The sequence below is a fragment of the Urocitellus parryii genome, chromosome 1 (assembly GCF_045843805.1).
Source record: "Urocitellus parryii isolate mUroPar1 chromosome 1, mUroPar1.hap1, whole genome shotgun sequence".
Lineage (NCBI taxonomy): Eukaryota > Metazoa > Chordata > Mammalia > Rodentia > Sciuridae > Urocitellus > Urocitellus parryii.
This window is the reverse complement of record NC_135531.1, coordinates 186,168,987-186,190,252: the sequence shown is the minus strand read 5'-3', so window position 1 is coordinate 186,190,252 and position 21,266 is coordinate 186,168,987. Positions and strand designations below refer to the sequence as shown.

Here is a 21,266-nt window from a genome sequence, read left to right as displayed (position 1 = left end):
CCTTAACAACATTGCATTAAGTGAAAGAAAGTAGACTAAAAGAGGCCAAAAATTATGTGGCTCCATTTATATGAAAAGTCTAGAATAGGCAAATTCATAGAGTCAGAAAGCAGATTAGTGGTTTCCAGGGACGGGCAGGTGAGGTGAATGGGAAGTGACTGTGAAAGGGTATAAAATTTTTTGGAAAGAATGATGAAAATATTCTGGAATTAGATAGTGATGATGGTGTGCCTCTCTGTGAAAATGCTAAAAATCACTGAATTGCAAACCTTAAAAGTATGGATTTTATGGTATGTGAATTATAATCATCTAATAATTGACAAAACAAAAAAAATACATACAAAGCAAAAACCCACAGTCAGAGAGATGGAATCCTATTACCATAGTTCTCTACAGAATTAAATTAGAATCAGAAACAAGAAAAGGAAATAAAAAAATATGCTGTATGAATCTCCAGCTTTGGAACATATTAGCAAGTCACCGAATCTTCTGTTATGATTTGGGGTCTAGAATGACTGCCAAAGGCCTACATGAAAATGGCTTGGTCACCAGCTTGTGGTGTTCTATGGAGGTGGCACAACTTTTAGGAGGTGGGGTCTAGTGGAAGAAGTTAGATAATTGGGGCCATGCCCTTGAAGGAGATATCAGGATTTCAGCCTTTTTCTCTCATTTTTCTTTGCTTCCTGGCAGCCATGAGTTGAATAGTTTCTGCTGCCCTGTGCTACCTGCCATGATATGCTCTACTATGCTGCCACAAGTTGAGAGGAAATAGTACAAAGTGACCATGAATGGAAACCTTGGAAATTCTGAGCTGAATAAACATTTCTTGCTTTTAAGGTGATTATCTCAGGCATTTTGTCCCAGGTACAGAAAGAGAATTAACACACCTCTGTGAAGCCCTCATATGTTAAATCCAGATTTTAAATAATCCTGTCTTATTGGTTTAAGGATAAGGAATATATATTGCACTTAACATCCAGTTAATTTTATGGCTTGCATTTCTCCATATTACCCTAAGAAATAGAAAGTGGGCCAATGGAGTTTCTGGCCCAGGATTGGAAATGAACATGTCCTTAATTCCACCCAAGATATTTTCACTATTTCCTGGGATACCCTGTGCTTCAGTAAAAGAAATGGAAGAACACCCCTGTAGAAAGGGCATTTTGGTCACAACCATCTTGTAGCTGATGGCTTCCTATTTCAGTTCCACACCACACTTCCCAGGGTCAATTGGTATGGTTAAAAGTCCCATGCATTGCAATAACTGAACATAGAGGGGATTATTTCCTTTGAACACAGAGAGGGGAAATTTGGAAATAGTGAAATCCGAGGCTCCCTGAAAAGGCTAAGCATACATCTGTCCATTTAATTTACAGATCAAAGTAAGGGTGCAAGAGCACAGAAAATTAGCATATGTAGGCAACAGATATAGTGGCGTGGCCAGATGAGACAAAATAGGAATTCTCTCAGACAAAGGAGGTGACAATAAAAAGATAAATCTAGAACAATGTGATCTACAAGACACATGTTGGAATCACATCCCTGGAGAAATGCAGGGAAATCTATTTGGCTTTTTTCTAGACAGTAGCCTTGGATGGGGACACTGTAAGATGGTGCTTTTGCACTTCAGTGACCAAGCCTGGTAGTGTTTATTCTGCATTTGTTCTTCTTAGTATGTGGAACCACTCTAACAATGGCATCCAAACTTTTCAGGGGATGTAACTTAGAGAACTCTCCCAGTGTGAAACCTAGTAGCATTTTTGCTTGCCTTAGCTCATATTAAGAACCTACTGAGATGGCACTTGTTATATTTCAAGCTCCCATGCAGGGCCCAACACACTCTTGGCCCTAAAATTTGTACCATTAATTTTTCCCAAGGAGTATTACATGCTTACCAGCAATAATAAGCACGTAATTCAACCTAAATTGAGGAGAAGGCTAAAATGAAAGATTGGAGAGCTTAAAATACAGAATACATCAAGGAAAACACTGGGTGCTTTATATTTCTCCTTTCATTTTTAAGTTCCAAAGTAGGTTGAACTACAAAAAGCATTATTGGTAGAGACACTTGGAAGATGTGTTTTAATGAGCTGACAAAATTACTTATAATTATGATCATCATTTTTATGTAAATGGTTCTGTACCGTGATTAAAACATTTTAATAGTTTATTTATTTTTTTTAAATTATTTTTCAGTTATTGGCGGACACAACATCTTTGTTTGTATGTGGTGCTGAGGATCGAACCTGGGCCACACGCATGCCAGGTGTGCGCACTACCACTTGAGCCACATCCCCAGCCCCACATTTTAATAGTTTAAATGGTACCCTGGATATACTGTTTACATTAATTGCTCAGTAAACAATTTTCCATCAATAAAATACTGCAAAGATTGATATTTGGTTTTGTCTTTGTTTGAAAAATACTGAGTGTTTACCCCAAATAATAAGATTCTACAATTTTTTAAAGCTATCTAGAATTTATCTAGAGGAGTCACACCATATCACTCTTTCACCAAAAGGGTACGTCAAGCATATAATGATATACTTGTCAATATAATGAATTCATTAGATTTGGATATGATGTTTAAAGTGCCCCAGGGCAGGAATTTTGACTTTTACGTTTCAATTCCAGAAAAGCAAAACATGAGTTCTCAAAACAGGGTTTTTGAGATGTGTTTTAATGAGATGTTCATGTTCATCACTTGCAAAAAAGGGATATTTCACTGGGTATATGATATTGTTTTTATTAATTTACCTAACTAGGGCTGCGGATGTGGCTCAAGCAGTAAGGCGCTCGCCTGGCATGCCCGGGGTGCTGGGTTCGATCCTCAGCACCACGTAAAAAAATAAGAAATAAAGATGTTGTGTCCACCAAAAACTGAAAAATAAATATTAAAAAATTCTCTCTCTCTGTCTTAAAAAAATTACCTAACTCTTCTTTTTTTTTTTTTTTTATAAAAATGACTTAAGATGGCTTCAATATCTCAAAGGCTCCCACAGAGCTAGATGCTCTGATCCTTTGCTTACAATTGTTCACTGATGAATTAGAACTGTAAATAATAGTCTGCTACTTATAATCCAGCAATGAAAGTCCACGTCTTCTGGTCTTCAGCTGGCTCCCCAGCTACAGACAACATGTATTTCTGTAACTACACATTCAGTTCAATTGCATCGACAGTGTCCATTCATAAGGAAAATGAGTAGATATAATTATGTTGAGGAGCTATGTAGAGCCTCCGAGCAGAAGGAAATCAAGTGTAAGAGCACAATGAGGAGAGGGACCATGTGTTCTGATGGTTGCTATCACCCTGCACATGGGAGACCACGAATACCCATACCTTTTTTACAAAAGGGTCCTTCATATGGTGAATTGGTGCAGTCGCAGAGGTAGCCACTGTGCTTCTCCACACACTTCCCCCCATTGTGGCAGTTGCTGCCATAGCTGCTGCAATGACCTGGGCAGCCCGGCCTGACTCCAGATGTGACTTTTGCCCTCTCCTCCAGGTCCAGTGTCTGCCCATTCAAGTGTAAGGAGCGGATGCATCCTAGGAAGCCTTTCTGCCTTGATGATGTTCCTCCTAAAGGTAAAAAAATAAATAAAAGAAAATACTGTAAGATATCCTAGGGCACAATTCTTCTACTTTTAAGATCCTATGTGTCACAGTTAACTACTGTCCTATTGTTGTATTTTGCTGAATTTTTCTGTTAAATTTTCCATAAAGAATTAGAAGTTTAAACCTGGGGGAAAAAATACTTGTCTTTCTAGACTTAGAACCACCCCTGCACAAACCCACACAGAACACACAGAGAGAAAGAGAAAGAGAGAAAGAGAGAGAGTTAGTTTTTGAGGAGTCCTTTATAGGTTTATGAGTGAAACTTCAGATGGCCATAGTCTTTGCAAAGAAAATAAAATGACTTATTGCGTGGTCTGCAGCAAATTTTCATCCAAAGTAGAAGGTACAGAAGTTAGATAATTGGGGCCCTCTGTACCTTCTGACAAATTTTAAAGCAAGCTGTTGGCTACAACAAGTTAGAAAACTGCAGCACAATTCTCAGTACGTATGTAGCACAGCTCATGATTTTGAAAAGAGAATGTACTTTGGGGCTTGCTGCAGATTAAAACTCCATGACCACCAAATCACTTAAGCCTCAACTACTTGATCTATAAAATAAAATGAAATCTATTTAATCTATTTTGTGTGTTGACAGTAACCTCAGGTAAGAACATGGAAGACAGTGTGCATTCAATCACTGCTGTTCTCTTATCCCTTCGCTGGGGTCCTTATAGTGGCCAGAAGCTGTAGGTCCTTATGTGCTGATTGATCTTACAGTTTATCCTCAAAGTACTATTTGGAAGACAAGGCATCTGAAATGCAGAATAGGCTTGTACCCCAACTTTCTGTGGGAGAACACATGTTGAGGGGTTCAGACAGATACAGTACACTCCTTACAAATTATTGAAAAATGGAGCAGACCCAAAGGTTCTAAGTATTTTGTTCCCACTGAAAATCCAGAATTCTATTCACCTTTTCCTCTGAAATCAGAAAATGTGTGTGAAATGGGACCACAAATCAGAAAATAAATTTAAATCCCACTAGCAGATATTTATTTGGTTTTGGGAATTTGGGGAGATTCTGGAGAGGGCAGAGGTCCAGCCTGCCATTATAGAACAGGAGTTTTATTCTATGTCCTTGGGCTCAAGGAGACACACTTGCATGAGTGGAGAACACATTCAAATCTTTGAGGTCTACTAAATGTACTAATAGAGTAACAATAAGGGCAGCAACTATGTGACATTTATTTTTTGTCTCCCAGGGATCTCCAGTCTGAACCTCATTCATTTCTGACCCCTCGTCCTACAATTTTATTAAATCTTGGCCTAGTTAAATGACTACATCAGCATATGTTCTCATCAAGGTGGATCAGATGGGAATTTCAAATGTGTTATCTTAGACAAGAATTATGGATGTTAAAAAAAAAAGGCATAGCTATAAATTAAAGGAATGAATAGGGAATGGGGGAGGCAAGAAAATAATTAAAAATGTAGGAGTTTTCAAGTCTGGGTGAGTGGAGGAGATCGCCCCTTGCTGGATCATAACAGATTACCAGATGAGTAAATAAAAATATGAAATTCACTGCCTGCTTCCAAAGACTGAGATGGAATGTTCCTAAGGAATAAATCTGTTTTCATATTCTGAAGTAATGATCAAACTCCATTGTACATTCAGTTCTGATAGGTGATTACCAAGCAGGCCAAGAGAAGAAACCCAAATTGCATTCCCCTGTCTATCCCAATTTTGGTGAGCAAATCTCCTTTTAACCACAAGATTAATCAATTATACACATGGGCAGATCACAGAGGAAGTTTCTTTATTTCTTTCCCAGAGACTGTGCAGAGTAAGAAAGAGAGGATTTATGTACTCAAATGTTTTGTTTTTTTCCTCCTGATTTTTTTAGTCACTTCTTATGGTGGATTTGAATAGCTCTTCGTACATCTTGTTAGTATAATTTTTCTTCTATCAGGGGTGGAGAATGTGAGATCTATTGCATATTTGCTTGTGTGTGACTTAGTCAATGAACTTATATAAATAGAGAAGAAGGTGACTAGGTTGATTTGCTAGGTAGGAATACACTCCTTGAAATTGGAAATACACAGACCTGGTCAGCATGCTCCCCAGAGAAAGGGATCATCTCACTTGCAAATGCTGACATGACCCAATGACACATGGAGACAGAGCACAGCTAAACTGTACAAGGAACTAAATTTCAGTTTCACCTGACTGTGTTATATTCCTTACAAAGGAGAAAAACTACACAATCAGACCTTTTTATTTTATTGAGGCAAATATACAGTCTAAGAACAGGATAATTTTAAGACAACCCCCCATCATAAACACACAGGCACACCTGCACACACCCACAGAGACCTGGAGTAGTTGTTGATTCTCTACATCCTCTGATGAAGTTAGCTATTATGTGTGATGTCACCAACCAAGTACAGAGAGCTGTTCAAGGCTTGTATCTTCTACAAAATGTAAATTCTGTGCAGAAAGGCAGCTGCAATCTTCCTTTCTTCTCCTCACTCACAGCATAGATTTACTCTCCCAGATACTTCAGAATCCATCTTCTTCTTTCTATAAACAGCGTCACACTCTGGCACAGTCTCCTCACTCCCACCCTAATCCCTCCAATAGCAGCCTACCTTCAGTCCTGACTGTAGCCATTCATTTAGCACTTTACAGTCAGAATGGTTGCAAATTTGTAAATTGGATTCTGCCATTCCTGCTTGATGCCCTCTCTAGACTAGTCATTGCCCTAAGGATCAAGGTGAAATTCCTTAGCCCACCTGAAATAATAAATGAGAACTGGTCTCTGCTTAACTTTACAGCTTCCTTCTCCAAACTCCCAGCTAGGAACCCCAAAGCCTCATGGTCTGCCTAGACTTTGAACCTCTTCAAATGTTTTATTTACTTGATTTGCGATGATCAGCTTTACATCATTTTGACTAAAAAACTGACAAGAATAACTTAGAGGAGAAAAGATTATTTGGGGCTCATAGTTTCAGAGGTTTCAGTCCATTGTTGGGCAAATCCATTGCTCTGGGCCTGGCATGAGGCAGAACATCATGAGTGAAGGGCATAGAGGAGCAATGATACTCATCTTATGACTGAGAAACAGAGAGACAGGAAGAGGCCATGGACAAGAGAGAGTTTCTAAGACCATGGCCTCAGTGTTTTGATTCCTCCAGCCTAGAGTTACCAGGGAGAATTCCATTCAAATTATTGGTTCATCAAGTGAGTTACTCCACTAATGAGATCATAGTTCTTATAATCCAGTTTTTCACCTCTGAACATTAAAGCATCACCTAACACAGAAGCTTTTGGGAAGAAATTCCAGATCCTTCAAAACTGTATGCTATTTCCCCCCATGTTTAACTAATGTCCAGAATAATCCATCCATGCAGTCACAAATACACATACCTGTACTCATATAACTAATTCTTTATTCACTTATATTTCTACACACCCACTATTTGATTACTTTAATTAGCTATCAATTTTTTTAAAAAAGAAACATTTATTTGGGGCTCAGAGTTTCAGAGGTTTCAGTTCATGGTCTATTGCTCTGGGCCTGGCATGAGGCAGAACATCGTGGGTAAAGGGCAGAGTGGAGCTCTTAATTTTAATTAAGTTTAACATTGAAAAAAAAATCATATTTAAGTGAGCCCACTCTCCTACATGTCAGAACTCAAGTGAAGATGCACGGAGTCAACTTCCTGAAGGTGGGGCATACACTCTCCACTTGGCCCCATGCCCCATGAAACCTTTGCATTCATTTACGCTGCCTTCCTGAGTCTCACAGGCATTTAGTTTTTCAGTCATTATTGAAACGTACTTTTCTCCTTCCTGGGTGCATCTTGATTTATGCACAGTTCATTGAATGATTAGAAGAACAAAAAGTATGCAGCATTATTCTTAAGAGTAAATTAAAGTTATGTTTTTATGCTTCACTTTATCTGCAAATCTGTTAAAGAATCAACACATTGGCATTTACACTAAATGTGTCTATTTCAAATGTGCTAGATACATGCTGGAAAACTTTGTCCTAAACTCATTGAATTTACAGTGGGAATTCATATTGCACAGTTGAGAAGACTTAGCATCAAACTCATTACCTTGGCTAGAGTCAAGGTTCAAATAAATTTAATGTAGCAGATCCAGGAGTCAGACCTGATCTGGTGACTTCAAAGCTTACATTTAACTCCATTCCATAAGATCATGAAATGAACCATTAGATTAGAAAATCTAAGTGAATACTGCAATTAAGTGATTCTTATACTTTCTTTCTCTGATCTTTTACATTGTTTCTTCCACCAAGTTAGATACATGTTTGCATTTGTCCCCTTGACTTCCCCATCACTTTCCTTGACAACTTAGACCATTAGTTGGCTGGCCTAGCTAGAAGCAATTTTGTATGAAACTCTTCACTTGGCCCTTGGTAGCAGCTACCGTCATTATGGTGGTATTTCCTTGCACTGAGTATGAATCAACTCCTAAAATCTTTGCTGTCATCATTCTAAGCCTATCTTAGAAAACTTCCATGTGTCAGTTCCACAGATGTTCATTGCTTTCCGAGATATATCTCACTGCCTTGTGCCCTTCTGAGCATAAGCCCAGGAGGCTCTATTTCTCTCACATGTGCTTGTTCTTTCCTGCACATGATCATGCAAAGCTCTTGCTGAGAACTCCTTTCTTGGATGAATACTAAAAGTGCCAGGTCAGGCTCTTTTCTCACAAAATTAATTCAGTGCTATAGTTTCTGTTCTTGTCCTCCCTTGTCTTGCCCCCCCTTGTCTTGCCCCTTTCCCTCTCCTTCCTTCTCCTCCTCTTCCTTCTCCTTCTCTTTTTTTCCTTTCCCTCCCCTACATCTTCTTTTACCCTCTCTCTTTTATCCTTCCTTCCTTCCTTCCCTCCCTCCCTCCTTCCCTCCCTCCCTCCTTCCTTCCTTCCTTCCTTCCTTCCTTCCTTCCTTCCTTCCTTCCTTCCTTCCTTCCTTTTCTTTCCATCCCTGAACACTGAATAGCTCATTTTCTAGATGAATTACTTGTCTAAAGTCAATAAATCTCATACTGAAGTTTACCACCTACATTTCAAATTTTAACATGAAGGTGGTTTTAACATATACATCATAAAATGACAAGTACATGAACCATAAACTGTCTTCTTTAAGTTCTGTCCTTCTAACTGCCTGAACACTGAGCCTTACAGGAAAGGTACTTGCCTTAGAAGATGAACCACAAAGAAATAAGTACATGAAGTAAAAATCCTGCAACTGTAAACTTTTTAAAATGTCCCTTAATAGTAGTCTCACATAACAAGAGGTTTTTTTTTTTTTTTTTCTTTTTCTTTTTCTTTTGGTACTAGGGATTGAACCCAAGGGCTATTGAAGTATATCCTCATCTCAATTTTTTTTTTCATTTTTATTTTTTTTTAATTTTGAGACAGGGTCTTACTAAGTTGTCAAGGCTAGACTCCAACTTCTAATCCTCCTGCCTTAGCCTCCCATGACACTGATACCATGCCCAGCAACAAACATGATTTTATATGTGAATACAGAAGAACCTGGACTAATAAATAAACCTACAAGTCACGAAAAAGATAGTAGCACTGGCAGGTCAGGGACAAATTATACTCAAATCCCCATTAACACCGTTTGGACAGTCTGATGATATTGTGCAACGAACACTTTGGTGTTCTTTTCATTTCATCTTCCTTCGTGGAACTGATGGCAGCAACATAAGACTAGGGCATATCATTAAATATGAGTAACAACTCTGGTCAGAAAAATAAGTCACAATTTGAAAATAAAGCAAAACATATGACTAATGTTTGCATAGTAGAGATGCAAATTTGTTTGCAGTATGACAGACAACTCCAAAGATGTCATTTTGAACATTCATTGGTTTTATATCTATTCCAACAAATTCATCCTAAAATTTGTTATTAAATTGTCTGCAAAAAAATGTTAATATTCAAAAGTTTTTCAATTGGTCATAACCTATTACATGGCTTCCTCATTAACTACTGAGGTAAATAAAATCTATGATGCACGTTCATTGTCTCTTTGCCCAAGATTCAGATATTACCTTTTTGAAGATTATACTTAACATATACCACCAGCTTGGATTTAGATGATGTTACTTTTCATTAGAAAGTAGTCAACTCTGATGACTGTTAATTCTACAATACATGCTGACAGGGAGAAGTTTAATAATAATAATAATAATGAGAATGCAGGCATCTGTGGAGGTTAAATGACCTCCACAAAAGGAGGATTTGCAAAAGGGGGAAGGAAGAGAAACAATGAGGAGAAATAGTAAAATAGAATATAATAAAATAGAAAAAGGGATTTTAAAAAATGATGAAACCAGAAAAAAACTCAGTCAGTAGGCTTTCTATAATAAGCGCGTACACACACACACACACACACACACACACACACAAATGTGGTTTCTGCCCTGGGCAGGGACCATTTCTCACTACTGGTTGGGTGGGTCAGCATCCAGTGAGACTATGCTGAAGTCTGGACTTCAAGGCAACCTCATCTTAGCAGTAGCCCCTATCTCTAATACTGATGAGATCATTTCTCTGGGGAGGGTCTGGTTGGAGATGAAATGTAGGGAGGGAAGGATTTTTTAGAACAAAGGCTTTGGGGGATAGGGTGGGGAATAGAAAACAGAAGAGTGGTGCTCCATTGTTGAGCAGCAGCGTTAGTTCACTATTACATGACAAACAGGAGCCTAAAGCAGGGCTCCAGTCAGTGCAGAAGTGGCTGAGAGGGGAAGGTGTTCTAGCCCCCAGTGGCAGTGCCCACTTTGGGCAAGTCAAGTGGGAAGCAGGATGGGGATGTGCAATATGTGTAAGGTCCTGAAAAGTCAGGGCTTCAGTTGTCCTTCCAGAAAACTTAATAAACAAGTGAGCGCTGAAAGCAAATACCAATTCTGCTCCCTACATACCAAGAATGTGCCCAAGTCTCAGACAACCTTGCAAGGGCTGATGCCCTTATAGACTGCACCAAACTGTATATTGACCTTATTTCCCAAATGTAAGAAAGAGAGGCAAGAAATAATTATCCTCCTAGGAGAGAGTTTAGAATCTGCCTTTCAGCAAAATTAGAAACAGGATCCTCTTTGCCCTGTTCACACCACCTTGAAGTTTCAGCCCGTAAACTTATTTAAAACCCAACACCCTCCATACTCCTTAAACAGTGGATGGATCTTTTATATATGTATGTGTGTGTGTGTGTGTGTGTGTATATATATACATATATATATATATATATATATATATATAGTTGTCAATGAATCTTTTAAAAATTTTTATTTATTTATTTATTTATTTATTTGCGGAGCAGAGAATCAAACTCAGGGCCTCACACGTGCCAGGCAAGTGTTCTACCACTGAGCCACAAACCCAGCATGGATGGATCTTTTTCATCTCCATGTTTCCATTTCCTAACCTAGGACTGATCACTGAACATGCACTCAGAAAATATTTGATCAATAAATGGCAGCAAAAGAATGTGAAAAAATGAGGAAGAAGGACACAGAGTATCAAGTGGAAAGGTAAGCTGAAGCAGCATGACTTGTTCTCCTGCCCCACATTCCAGCAAATAATGTGAGGGGTGCAAACTCAGCTGTAGAACCCCTTAAACTTTAAGTAAACTTTTGGACATAAAGCAGAAGGGGAAGAGGCTAATCTCTGAGAGAATGAAGGATATATTTTAAGGGATATATTTTGCTTAAAAACTTTAATATTTAAAAACAAGAAAAAAAAGACCTTTTTTATGTTTTTTTTTTTTTTTTTTTTTTTTTTTTTTTTTTTTTTTTTTGCTTTATTTTCAGCCCACCCCAAGAGAGGGACAGTAGCTGAGGAAGGTCACAAGTGTGTGATGAATGTGGTTGGCTTTCAGTTCACGCCATGAAACTACTGGTGTCCTTGAAACATAAGCTCAGGGCTCATCTCTGGTCTGAGCACTTGTTCTTACAACTAGATCAAATGCAATTCTCCTTTAAAATGCCTGTATTTATTGAACAAAAAGGGGGAAAAATCACACCAATGTAATCTGGCATTCATACCTCTGAAGTGTGGTGTGTGTGAATAGTATACCAATTTTAAAACGTGATTTTGAAAATTCCATGCTAAGGAAATGACAGTTGCAACGTTTCTCTTTCCTGAAGGCCCCACCCTCAGACCTGAAACATTCTCTCTCTGGATACAGGAACTTATAGGGGCACTTGCTGACAGATGAACAAAGGGATAAAATCCAAGGTAGGAAAGGTCCTTTCACTTTGGAGCTGTGGCACCCGCTGAGTGTGTTCTTCAAATGCTCAATCACCCACATTTCCAGGAGTGCCTAGTTATTACACAGAGGTGGGGGCACAAATGGTTTCCTATTTTAAATAGTCTTTTGTTTGCGCTCTTATTTCATTTAATCTCATAAGCAAATGGGAGAGGAAAATGCCCATTGTTGCATTCAACATTGGAAACTGATTCATCGTGTATTGATTATTGCTGATTATTATTAAATTCAGATGGAACAATCAAAGCTCAGAGAAAGTAATTGACCAGCTTACAGCTGTACAGCTATTATTATTAGAGCCAACCACATTTGGAACTCCATTATTTTTTTTAATTCATTAGATATTTATTATACACAAAATATACTGGTGACCTCAGCCCAGAGGATAAATTCACCACTATATCTGCCCCCAATGAAACATTAGCAGGGATATGGACAATAATCAGGGCATTGCGAAGACATGTGATGAGTGTGCTCAAGGAGGTCTGTGTGTGTGGGTGTGGATGTGCAAGAAAGAACTCCTCCAAGCAGCAATAGTTATCTGAACCATAAAAAAAAAAAATCCTGTATCATTAATGAAGAAGAATCTGACAGGTAGATCAGGAATGGGAGCAGACCCACCCTGGTTTGAACGATGGGACCTTCAGAAAGCAGTGAAGCAAAATGCTGTAAACTTGCTCTAAAGAACCCATTAGCTTTGAACACACTTTGCTAAAGAAAGTGGGAGAGGAGGAGGCATCGTTTTATTGATAGCCCCTGCGAGGACTGAGGAATAAATTTCACTTAAGGAAATTGATTTCATTTTTAAAAACTAAGTAGGCGTGTGTGTGTGTGTGTGTGTGTGTGTGTGTGTGTTGCATAAGAAATCTATCTTATTCTGTCTTATCTTGGGTTCTCCAGTAAACAAGCTCTGAGATGGAGTGAAGGGAGTAGATCATTTTTATAGAAAGAGGTTCCTGGGAACATCTGTGAAGAAACAAAAAAAAAAAAAGTAGGGATGCACAGGAGAGAACTGCCCAGACAAACTACTGACAACAGAATAACACAGCCCCACCAGAAGACTGGAGTTAGAATAACTCATCAGAGATGATCCTCCTTGGAAGGAAGATAGACCTTCTTTCCCTGGAGTTAGCAGGTCACTAGATAAAGACCCTTCTGGGAAGGAAAGAGCCCTAGTGATGGTTTCTCTGCAGCTGAGGCAGACCCTGAAGTGGGGGAATGTATATGAAGATTCCTCCAATAGCACTCAAAGCCCCGGGCACAAGTCCTTCCTTGTTGGGGACTCTGGGCAAGCATCCCACGGTCTACTCACACGGCACAAAGGGCCTGAATTACTTTCTTTACCCATTAGCCTGAGACAAGGGTGAAGAAGTCAGAAGCTGAATTCATCATGGATCTTCTTACCTCCCATTCTACAATATCCTTACTTTAGTAGCTTTGGCTCTAAAACTCTTTCTCCCAGGATCAGAAGAATCTGATAACATAATGAGAAAGACTAGGAATCTGCCCCCACAGTTTGAGGAGGGTGTTTCTACATCTTCCCATCCACTGCTCTCCTCAAGGGCTTTCTCACCCTCTTCTGAGCCATCAGGCTTTTGACAAAGACTTGCAGGAATCAAAACAGGGTACTAAGTCTTAGGCTGAGGCCAGCATCAATGTGCCCCCCTGGGTTTGCTCTTTTCCAGCCTGGACTTTTCCTTGTGCTGCTAGGCATGTCCTGGTCACATTAGTTCAATGACACTTTGGCTTTGGGAAAGATAACCTGGACCTCTGAACAGTATAATGCTTCTCAGATTGAGTCCTTAATTGTGCAAAGAAAATTGATTCATTTTCCTGAAAACTCTGGCCTGAATCTCTTTTTGTAAGAATAATCCTAACTCATATATATAATGGCATTCTCATTTTTCTTCCTTTACTGAGTTATAAATGTTGGCTACTGAACATACCAGAAGAATCAAATAACTATTTCCAATCCTGAGTCTCTGTGCTCTAATTCTCAGGGCTTATCTCCCTCGGCTGCATGAAAAAAAAACCAAGGCCATATTACATTCTCCTTTAAAAAAGACATTATGATTCCTGATAAGTTTTTACAACAGGAAAAAAACAATCAAACCAAATAAGAAAACTCTCCATTCTGCTCCAATTTCGCATTATCAATACAACAGAGACCAATACAGGGTGAAATGAGCTTCAATTAAAACTGAAAAAAAAGTGTAGATAAACATTTCAAAAACGTTTCTTGAATATAACGGGGCAGAAAACACTAAAATGGTCTATTAGGTTGGGCTAAATGTGTCCAACTCTCAACTTATTTGAGAAGAAAATAAATTTTTGCAGAAGAAATGTAATGGTTTAGCTCTCTGAATATAAAAGTGGACCACTGTTGTTTCCAAACATTTTCAAGCTATAAGAATCTGATTTTGTGGCTCAAAGGTATTTGGAAAGAAAAACTGATGAAGAACCTGATGGTTTTTCATCACTTCTTTTTAAGTGAAGAAGCATTTTTTTAAAGTTAATTAATCCATAATAATTATACATATTTATGGGGAATAGTGAAATACTTAGATACATGTAGAGAATGTATGACGGTCAAATCAGAATATTCATATCACTATATCTCAAACATTATTTCTTTTTGTTGTTCATATTCAAAGTCCTCTTTTCCAGCTGTTTTGAAACCATATGTTATTTTTAACTATAGTCACCTAATGTTCTAGGGAGCACTAGAACTTAGTCATCTGACCTAACTAATTTTGTACCTATTGACTTACCTCTGCACTTTCTACATGACACCCTCTACCCTCCAGTGACTACTATTCCATGGGTATGACATCTACTTTCCACATGAGGGAAGAAGCATTATTTTTCTTTTAAAAAAAGCATAACAAATTAAAAACTCTCTCATTTTACCTTTTAAATGTTACCATGACAAATATGAATATTTATCTGACTATATCATGTTATGATAAAATCTGGTCTTCTGGAACTTCAACATTTGGTTGGCATGTTTTAAAATGTATCATTTGTTTCGCATTTGATCAAGAATCATTTTTATTGAGTGGCTATTATGTGCTTTTCCAAGTGTTTATGATGCAATAACCAAGTAAGGTTCTCTAGAGACATTTTGCTGAAGTTTGGAGGTTTTGCCAACTTCTTAAACTGAACAGAACAATTCCCTTTATGCAATTATTATATGTAACATCAGAAGTCATATGTCAATTTTTTCCAGAGGAAAATGATTCAAGTTTACTTGACACATTGTTTAACTTTGAATAAAATGAAATTTTTCTGGCAAAATAAATATATCTAATTAGACATTTATACAATTTTACAAGGACAAATATTTTTTAACTTTTTGCTTTCTCAATGACATAACGAGAAGGATAATTCTCTATATATTTATGCAATAAATATGCTAAAAAGTGGTTTTCCAATTATTTCTTAATTTGAAAATAACATATACATCCTCCTGTGCTCTGAGACACATCTCATCTTCTCAAATGGATAACTGTCCTGGCCTGCATCAAGACAGCCATACTCCTGAGGCACTCAAAAGGATAAAATACAAGTTACTAATCCACGGGAGATGGTATTTGCTTCACACTATGGATCATGAATTTATAAAGTGCCTGAGTACAAAATTAATGTACATGCCAAGTCTTCTTGGTTAACCATCAACCTCTCTAAGTTTGACCAGCTTCCCCTGCCTATAGGAATAATAGTTCTCTTCTATCCTGGAAAGAGGAGTAGCATTTGGGGGATCTCTTCATTTTATGATTTATCAAGTTGGTATAGTATTTTCCCCTGGTGATTGTAAGTTTGAACTAACTTTGGTTTATTTTGACACAAGTAGAGCAACTGAGCTGAAGGGGGGAAAATGGGAACATATAACAACAACAGCAACAAAAATATTCATAAAATGAGACTTCTAGACCTACATTTGCACCAAATTTCCACTCTGTAATTGCTGTATACTTATACTCAATTTGGAAAGAATAAGACACTTTCCTTGAAATTATAGAGACATGGGCATGGGAAGTATGATTGTCATTTCTAATATATCCACACAAGGAACAGATCTTCAAATCTTAAAAGACTGGTTGCCAGATTTCATTTTCTTTCTGAATATAAAGACAATAGTAAGCTTAGGCTAGTTGTTTTCCTACCAAGGTCAGCTTGTGGTAGCTGATCTGAAACACATACTCAGAGTTCTCCTCTTCGCTTTTAGCAATGGATGGAAGGTTCTTGGATTTATCTTGCCTCATCTACATATTACTGGACACATTAGTAGGTAATAACTAAACAGAAATGGTGATACCATTAGCCAACTATAATACTGCCACGTGTTTAGAGCATTACATTTCAAAACCAACATGGTATGAAATTTCTTCCATCCTGCTAGACAATGCAACCAGCAAAGTGGCATGGATGCAAGTGTCCCTAACAATCATGGTGATAAAGCAGCTTGAAGTTAAAATATCGATTCTGGGAATCCAGCATGCATTGACTGATGCATCAGCACTTCAGCCTGTCACATTCCAATGACAAGGGCAGAGCTGAGAGACACATCCTATTTTATAAAATGCAGCCTGGGTTTAGTACTGAGGATCACAGCCGCTGTGTGATTTTTGTAATGCTGAATGGTGCTCTGTTATGATTGAAAGATCCTTCAGGGACCAAAGGTATGTAGACAGACTTATTCAACTTAATATTTAAATAATGCCACACTCACCCTAACCCAGTCAAGAATAAAACATCATTGATAGTTTTCGATGCCTAGCAAACATAAATATTTAGTGTCTCAAATTTTCTGATTGAAAAAGAATGCAGTCTTTCATTTGGGCTGCTATAACTGAGTAGTTGATTGCAGACTGATAAATTTATTTATTCATCTATTGAACAACTGAATTATACAAAATGATGATGTTGGGACTTTAGCTTTTTTTTTTCAGTCTGGCATTTCTAGATGTGCATATCACTGAATTCTAAATGATAAAGTGTAAACCAACAGGCAATTTTTTTTTCTTCTTCAAGTACCTTTAGGCAAATTTAATAAAGCAGAAACACATCTGAGATGGGACTTATTGGAAAGAAATATAAGAGGAGCATGTCCTCTCACCAGAGCGGACCTTGGCTCCGGCTTTGGCAACCCATCTCCCCCAGCCCCTGCACATGCTATTACCTATCACCACTCACTGCATTTGTGATGAATTTAACTGAAATGTTTGTAGATATAAACTCACCAAGAAACACGACTGGGGGCTGGGGATGTGGCTCAAACAGTAGTGCGCTTACCTGGCATGCACAGGGAGCTGGGTTTGATCCTCAGCACCACATAAAAAATATAATAAAGATGTTGTGTCCACCAAAAACTAAAAAATAAATATTAAAAAAATTCTCTCTCTTTCTCTCTTAAAAAAAAAGAAAAGAAATCCAACTGCCACCCCTCCCTTTGGACTTGCACAAAATTTCCCACATATTCAGTCTATACAATAATTTCATAGCTACATGAAATTGGTATGAAAGAGTAAATACAAATTATGCTATCTTTTTACATTCTCCTTAGCCACAAAAAAATTCATAAGTTAAACATTGACATGGAATAAAATTTATGAAAACTACAAAATACTTAAATTGATTCTGCTAAAAAAGATATTAAATCTTAATGACTAGGAAACTTCTTTAGAGAAATAAAACACAATGTTTAAATAGAATTAAAACAGCAATATAGATGTTTAAAAAATTAATAGTAAATCATAGCACCTACATGAGTTATTAATTAAACAAAAAAACCTGTGATCATAAAGATTTTAATCACTACCATTTTAGCTTCTGCTGGATATGTAAATTATAACAGATGAAGAGAGAAACGTGATTGAGGAAAAAAAATGACACCCTCCTTCTGTTACATTTTTTTTCTTTTGGTTGACATGTTTTTGGTGACAATTTTTTCTCACAGTTAAAAGTTGTATAAAGTCAATTTTAAAGGAAACAAGTAAGAAATGCTCCTTAAGTGGGGAGAGCATTTCATTACTAGCAGTAAAGTTATATAGTTTGGGAGATGATTTATAGACAAATAAACAAATGCAGAAAAGAGGTTAAGTCTGGGCAGATTGGCAAATTTTGTTCACTTATTGGCATCCCTATACCAGGCATCTGAACTTCAAGTTTATACAGGAACACACTTATGGCTTTTATAGCATTACAATATCCCTAATGTTTAAAGCTCTATTTTGTATTTTTATAGCCTTACAAGCCCTCCTCAAATCCATTTTCTAAAAATCTTTTCCAAATTATGGCTATAAAATGGCCTTGTATTAGTCCAGGAAATTACCTGAGCCAATGTTGTTGAAGCTTTCCCTCTCTCTCTCTCCCTCTCTCCCTCTGACACATGCACACACACACACACACACACACACACACACAATCGCTTATACATAACAAAATACAGAAATTGTAACAAGAAAAATAAAATGTCAGTTGAACAGTTGAAATGCAGTTAAAGCTCAAACAGAGATGAAAGAGCCCCTGTGAAATCCCACCCCTGCCTTCTCTGTCACACATGTGGGTGTACACACACACAAGTCACATACATGCATGAATACTTGCACATGCATGCACATAGAGAAGACCACGATTTCTTTTAGAAGCAGTGGCATTGCTCAATTTATGTTTCATCCAACAAGGGTGCCTGACTAGTGTTAGATGCCCAATGACTATTGAGGGAAAGTAGAAAGGAAAGAAAAGGAAGGAGGGAGGGAAGGAAGGAAGGGAAGGAAGGGAGAAGGAAAGAAGTAATGGAGGGAGGAAAGCAAGGATTTAGGAAATGATGTTGGAATACATCCCATCTTAATCCCAGCAGTGGCTGCCATGTCACAGGTTAATTCCAGCTGAGAGATATCTATTCAGGGGCCAGGGACTGCTTTTCTGTGCAAGTGTAAGACACCTACCTAAGCGATATGATTTCAGGTAGGCTCAGAGGAGCCCCTGATTTAAAAAGCAATGGCTCCTTCTCCAATATAATATTGATGATTGAAATTCCTTTGGATGGGCTCAATGATTTCATTATACTGTGACCAATAATTATCACACCTCAGGCATCAATCACTAGCAAGGGTGTCCCACTGTCCTGGAATCTTTACCTGCTAAAATCTAATAGGTTAACCCATGTTTTCCTTGAGAGTAGATTTTGATCATAATGATGAAAAACAAAAGGAGTCCCTAGGCACTGGAAAATAATATAAACCAAAGAAAAGGTACAAAAAGGGTCTGAGACCATCCTCAGATTTGCTAGTGTGTGATATAATCATTTATTGCTATCACCAATGAAGCTAGACAGGAACAACCTGCAGAATTGAATTTATAATTTAAAATGACATATTTTCATCATTTCCCTGACCTCAAATAAATGCAAGATTCATTGGACCTAGTCACACAGTGGTCTTATAGGGTGTTAAACACAAAGGTTGTTTTAAGTTGTCCCCTACCTACAAACAACTGGCTGTTCAGCTGTAACCGGAAATGGCCCTCCTCTGAAGTCTCTCTGGTGCTCCTTGGAAGGCTGTCCACCTGAAGGGAGGTCTCTTTGAGGTTCCTCTCAGCCCGGACATAATGCCATTGGTTGTCATTCAGAGCAGAAGGAGACTGGACTACAAGTTCTACTGGGCCATTCCCAACATCAATGGCAAATGTGATCTCAGAAGGAGCTGAAACAAAACAAGGAAACAGGAAGAAGGATGAAAGATGAAGGAAGTTCTCAGTGTGTGGAGGGCACTAGTATGTCCTGAATGAATGAGAGAAACAATTAAAGTCACTGTCATTACAGAGCAGACATACTCTTTAAAATCCCTGCAACACTGAAGTTGTTATTAATAATAACAACCACTAAATACTAAGAGCATACATGTTCCAAGCACCAGCACCCTACCTAGTTGGTCCTAATGGTATAAATCCAGGAAATAGCATAGGAAACTGGGAAACTGATGCCTATGTGATAAACACTAATCTATGTGGAGGCTCCTGGGTCTTCTCAGGCTTCAGCTGTGTCATCCTGGACATCTGTAGATATGAGTTCATGTAGGCACTTTTGCTGCTACCGACAGGAGAGACACAACCTAAGAAGCCCAGTACCCACTTTCATGATATCTCATTAAAACATATGATACAAGCATATATGCTGTTCCTGTGTCTAAAACAAACAAGAACAAAATTAATTTGAGAGACTAATTTCCTTGACCAAGGAGAGATGACTGCAATGCCTTAACACAAACACAAGCCTCTGCTTCCATGTTGGATTACTTTCATGCCTCTTTTTGCCACTCTAGAATAATCAGATATCACCAAAGTTAGGTGGCAGCCAGTTAAGAGAAATAATACCAATGATATTAAAATACCACAAGTATCAGGGTGGTTGTGATGGTAATGGTAATAATGGTGGTGATGAGAGTGATGACATTGGTGGTGGTGGTAGTGGTGATGATGGTGGTGACTGTGTTGATGAATGGAGTTGACATTGATGATGATGGTGATGGTGCTCTGTAATGATTGAGAGGGATGGACAGACCTGGGAGCATAATAGGTAGACTAAGCTCTCTATCTGGCACTGTGCTAAGCACTGATGGTAAATCCTCTCATTTTAGTCTTCAAAATATCCCAGGTTGGGAAGGGTAATATTATTATTCCCATTTGAGTGGAAAAAGGCTCCAAGAAGTATGAATCATTTGCTCAAAATGTCCCAGATAATAGTAAGAAGCAAACTCCAAAAGCAGATTTCTCATCAGTTTTCTCTATTGAGAATATTGTCTTGCATTTTCCATTATTACACGGGAATTATGTAAATTTGAAGGAAGTGGAGAAGTTAATTATAAAAGTGAGGTTGAGGAGAAGGGTCTCATGTGAGAAAATGGAGCCTTCATATGCCAGACCTTGTGGTCCTTCTCGGCAATCCTTGATTGTCTCCTCTTCCCTCCCCTTTCAATCAGAAAATGTGCATTTATTTACTTGACAAAGTCATGAACAGCCAGATCTGAATTATCAGAGACACCAAAGGTCATCCCCTTCCCCAGCCTTTAAAACCTTAACAAAAACTTATCCTTCCTATAAGAAGCCTTTATAATGCAACATTTCAAGTAACCAGAGACCACAGATTGTTTCACCTTCTTGTGAGCTGTGACCTTAATGAGAAGCAGTAAGTCTAAGGCTGAAAAGGGGGATTCGAGAGAATACACTGATACCACCTTTTCCTGGAGTAAGTTTTTGATGACACACTTTCTCAGTTTTCTCATCTGTAAAATGAAAATAAAAGCAATACCTAGTCATCAGGTTGTTTATATATTAATCTTTTTTTAAGATTTTTAAAAAATATTTTTTCAGTTGTCAATGGACAATGTATTTATATGCAGT

At 38.0% G+C, this 21,266-nt stretch overlaps 1 protein-coding gene across 3 annotated transcripts in view; it reads right to left on the bottom strand.

The window, feature by feature from the left end:
- The window catches only part of Cntnap5 (contactin associated protein family member 5), a 771,818-nt gene that overhangs the window by 113,478 nt on the left and 637,074 nt on the right, over positions 1-21,266 (bottom strand). For all 3 annotated transcript variants that reach the window (XM_077798231.1, XM_026402894.2, XM_026402896.2), the window contains exons 17-18: positions 19,352-19,570; positions 3,341-3,580 (exon numbers count right to left, since the gene is read on the bottom strand). In XM_077798231.1, the coding sequence (XP_077654357.1) occupies positions 3,341-3,580; positions 19,352-19,570 (459 nt within the window). The remainder of the gene's footprint in view (positions 1-3,340; positions 3,581-19,351; positions 19,571-21,266) is intronic.